The following is a 4,691-nucleotide window of genomic DNA, read 5'->3' as shown; positions in this document are numbered from 1 at the left end:
GTTCTTCATCGATTTTTACCTTTACAAGAAACCTAATCTGACCAGATGTGGAAGATGAAGTACTGGATATTAGCTTAAATACTTCAATCATTTTGTCTTTCAGAATTGCCTGTGTAGAATGAACATTAACACCAATGGTGGTTGCACTGGCACCAACGTGAGCACGAACTTTGCTGCTGCACAGGGTAGTTAAGTAATCCGACTGACATAAAGACCACCTTGGAACCAGCCTGCAGGGCTACACTGGTAACAGGGATTATTTTGTCAGTCATTGAAAATGAAGGCTTTTAATGCTCCAATTTACACTGCAATACAAAGACTCAAATGCTGTGAATACAAATCTTATTTGCAGCTATTGGTGCCAAAGAGAGGCATGTAAATCAATCCACCATGAGCCTGCACCACAGTCTGTGGGAGACTGAAGCTCTTGCTGCCTTGATTTGTAACAGCCCCTCTTCCCTCAAGGCTTGCCTAAGCTTCCACCCATATTCTTAGCTGATGTACCTAATTATGATGAACAAGTATTTAGAAAAGCTAATGTAGAGCTTGAACTTCTAGGAAACTGTATATAATCATAATGGACTGGCATGTCAAAAATCACAGATCTTCTACTTCCAAGAAAACCGAATCACTACAAACTGGCATGTAAGAAAGCTAAAGAAGCCCCTTAATGAAGTTTTAAAGACTTAATTCAGTTACTTGTGTTAATTCTGAACTTCACCAGAAAACCTAACTCAAATAAATTTATTTGGCATATGTTTATACAGAAATTATTTTATTTTCTTTGGGACTTACAGGGACCAGTCAGAAAAGTGAAGGAACTAAGGAAAGGACTCTCTCAGCCTGCATCACAGAAGACACAAGTCAGTTAAATCCTATTTTCTGTCTTGCAATCTACGCTGAGGAGACATCTCACAAGGATTCAGAATACTGCAAGGCTGGTGGTTCTAGTTTTGGTTTGGTTTGGTTTGTTTTGCAACAAAAGACAGAGACGGCTTTGAGGGGAAATCTTACCATCACCTCCATTTCATTTGACAATGACTGTCTTGCAGCACTTAGAATAAAAAATAATTTAAAACCTCATAAGTGCACCTTGAAAGCTACTTGATACACAAGGACTTTCACATCTGCTTCAATATCAGTAAGTAATTTTATTTCTGTTCCATAATCCAAAAAGTATCAGAAAGAAGAGCATTAACCAGTCAACTGTCAGCATCCAGCTAAGAATTAAACAAGACTGAAAATCCACTCAGAGAGAAGCAATATTAATTCTCTCCATCTTAAAAGATACTAGAGTAAAGGATGTGGACAAAAGTCTTAATATAGCTCCTTTCTCTCACTGATTTTGTAAAAGAACATACAAAAATAACAGTCCATTTTAATGTTGCAGCTTTATTTGAAAGTGACTTAAAAGTTTTGGTAATACAATTTTTTTTATACAAAATTGATACAATGAAAAATAAACTTCAGAGGTTTCCTAGAGCAGATTATAGGCATCAAAAATACTATATAGAAAAAGTGAACTTTATTCAAAGTCTTGTTTGCAGACCAGCACCAAGTGATCCTGAAAATCTAGTTTTAAACCATGTGCTAAACAAGCCCAAAGCCCACCCACAAACTCGCTTCCTAAGAAAGCGAAGTCTCATTGCAGTTGTCCTACCTCACTGTGTTTTGAATTTAGAGTACCAGTTGTGACTAACTGTACACAAGAAACAGATCAAGATTTCCAACAATATCTTCAGTGAGTGAAGATCAGCCTTCAGATACCTGGTATTTTAAAGTTTTTTAAGGAGTCATGAACAAGGTATTTGGACGAAAACTCTGTAAATTGCAATTTCCAGTGAACTCAGAAGTCCATAAAACAACCAACCCAAACCAGTAATCCCAAGCCTTGTAACAGTTCCTTTTAAACTATTTCATTTTAGCAGAAAAATTTCACAGATCTTGGGATCACTAGTTATTTTTATTCCTATATCTACAGTACCTCAAAATCCCATCATATAAAGTGGCAGTATTAATAAGACCCAGAGGAAGAAGGAAAAAACAAAATATGTCTATGCAGTCCTGCAGATCTTTTACCACTTACCACATGCTCAGTAGAAAGTAAAGCTCTTCCCCAAACTCATCTTTTTTTAATTTTATCTTTGTCTGAAACCAAGTTTCTCAAATAGAAAATCTATTTGGAGAACAAACTTTCTCATTACACACACAGTTCCTCAAACATCCCATTCTGGCGATTACTGTACAACCTAGCTTCATGCCACCCTTTTAGTCACAGGAAAGATATCATTCATCAGATATTGAGGCTATATAGAGCTACTAGACAGGAACAAAGTATTACTACTCCAACTGTGAAAATACCTGCAACTGTAATTCTTACACTCCTTGCATCCCACAAAGCAAAATGGTTCTGTATCACACAGTATCATGCAATTACATGACACTCTGTAGAAGACTGCAAGGCTGTTTTCTGCTAGGTTTGCTTCTCACTTTACGATTCCTGGGCTCACAATCTGACTTGGTTTATTGTGGCCATTCATGTAGGTGTGCTAGGAACAGCATCAGTGTGAAAGGATGCTAAACTAGTAACACTAGAAAATCTGCAACTTTAAGTCTTCCCTAGAAACTGAAAGTCTCCCTAGAAATTGCACTTCTTTTTCTGGGCTTTCTGCCTTTTTCTTTCATCTCTTGACACATCCCCCAACCCTCCTTTATTGCCACTCTCCACCCTGTGATACCAATGTAAACAAATCCCAGTGACAGAATAATCAAGTTTTGACAGTGAAAAGGAAAAAAAAGCACCATACCATTAAGCTTTGTTCCTTTCGTAAAGCTACAGCAGCATTTAAACACCAAAGCCTCACCCATATTACTGCTTAAAACCTCAGTCCCAGGTCCTTTTTATTAACATACTCTGCAATGCTTTGGGTCCTGGTATTAAAATGGAAGAGATATTGAACATACGTGATCCCGCGATCACGGGTAGTAGTTTCTGTGAATTTCTAGCTACATAAATCAGCGTGCAGCAGACCTACTTCGTGCCTGGTGACATTTACAATGCAGATCTAGCTCTCCTGTGAGGCTGACGAGTCATTCACTATTCACTGGCACTGAACAGTTTTGCCATAGCCACCTCTTCCAGCATCATAGTCTTGCCGATATTCATCTCGAACCTTACAAAGGAGGGAAAAAGGGAATTCCAGTAAAGACAAAGAAAACCAATGTCTCAGAAACTATTATACCATCAAAATAATCAAAATGAGTTCACAGCATGTAAGTGGCCACTTACATGTTGTGAACTGAACAAGTAGCTGACTGACAAAAGAGAAGGCAAAGCACATCATGCAGCAGGCCAGAACACAGCATAAACTAACTTCCTTTTTAATGATGCCCAGGGGGACTCTATTTAATTGCAGTAATCACCAGCCTCATGCTTCTGCAGTAAAAGCACCCGCCACCTGCTCAACTTCAGGTAAGCTAGGTGCTGTCCTCTGTGTTCTTGACAGCCTTATGTTTTCTGGGCTTATTTGTAAGTGCTGTCTCCCCTAGCAGCCACGCAGTTTCTGAAAGTATTTTCAATTAAATGTATGAAAAAGTTATTTATTCTTGGTAGATAACATCAAGATAAGATGGATAAGATGTCCCGCAGACTAACGTACAGTGCTATCTTAAACACTGACTTGTAAATAACTATTTTTGAAGTTGTTCTGAGTGTGTTCATACAAAAACCAGTAATTTGGCAATGTCAGCAGTCCCTTAAAATCTAGACCGCACAACAACCTACCTGGCCCCCTGCTCTTCCACGACCATACTGTCTACCCTCCTTAAATCCTGCATCCCAGTCTGTCCTTATGATCCTATCATCAAGTCTGGTTCCATTGATGTATCGCATCGCATTTTCAGCATCTCCTCTTGCATAGTACCTTAGGAATAAGTTAATGGGAAAAAAAGAAAGGCTTCTATTTTCAACATATGGAAAACCAACTCTGAATGGGCCACAAAACCAAGTATTTGCTTGATTCAGGTTCTTGCTCAGTTACTTTTAAAAGCAACTGCATTTATGAAGCTATGTAAGCTAAGAAAACTGCTAGTGAATCAGCAATGTGCAGGAACTCAAGCACACTAAAAATGCATATATTGGATCAAGTTCTTCAACCATGCTCACCTGCAAAAGCACAAAATTCTATTACCAAAGTAAGAATGCAAAGTGCTCTGCATTCATTGCATGGCAAAGCACATCCACCATTGACATAGCAAACTTTCACCATTTCTGTGACTTTGCTGGAACCAGTAACACAATGATCTTCAAAGAGATTTGCACATAACGAAGCCAACACATAACAGGGAAACAACACATCCACAGAAACCACGGGTGAGATTGTGTGGGGAAAAAAAAGACCTCTTTACTTAGGTACTGAGAATATGCTTTTACTACAGAGGCCAACTATCTAACAAGCGTGTGGCTTAATGCATCAGAGTGAAAGCAACCCCGTAACCCCCACTCGACGTGCAGGGTATGTCAGAATTGTAGAATCGTTCAGGTTGGAAAAGACCTTTAAGGCCGTAACTGCTAACCTCGCACTGCCCTCTCTCTCCCAGAACTCCCTCAGACACCTTGGCAACCGAGTAGCTTTACCCTCGGGTAATCCCCCCGTGTCCCGGAGCCCGCATTCCTGTTCGCCCGCGGCCCA

At 39.4% G+C, this 4,691-nt stretch overlaps 1 protein-coding gene across 1 annotated transcript; it reads right to left on the bottom strand.

The window, feature by feature from the left end:
• Positions 1 to 3,101: 3,101 nt before the first annotated feature.
• On the bottom strand, positions 3,102 to 3,959 carry LOC104400724 (nuclear cap-binding protein subunit 2-like; the record flags this gene model as incomplete). Its single annotated transcript, XM_010023582.1, has 2 exons — positions 3,102 to 3,173; positions 3,785 to 3,959. Coding segments are annotated over 2 exons (247 nt in total), but the record flags the coding sequence as incomplete, so codon positions are not given.
• Between the last annotated feature and the right edge of the window lie 732 nt (positions 3,960 to 4,691).

The sequence above is a fragment of the Nestor notabilis genome, unplaced genomic scaffold (genome assembly GCF_000696875.1).
Source record: "Nestor notabilis isolate BGI_N333 unplaced genomic scaffold, ASM69687v1 scaffold13061, whole genome shotgun sequence".
NCBI classification, from domain to species: domain Eukaryota; kingdom Metazoa; phylum Chordata; class Aves; order Psittaciformes; family Psittacidae; genus Nestor; species Nestor notabilis.
This window is presented reverse-complemented; position numbering and strand designations above follow the sequence as displayed.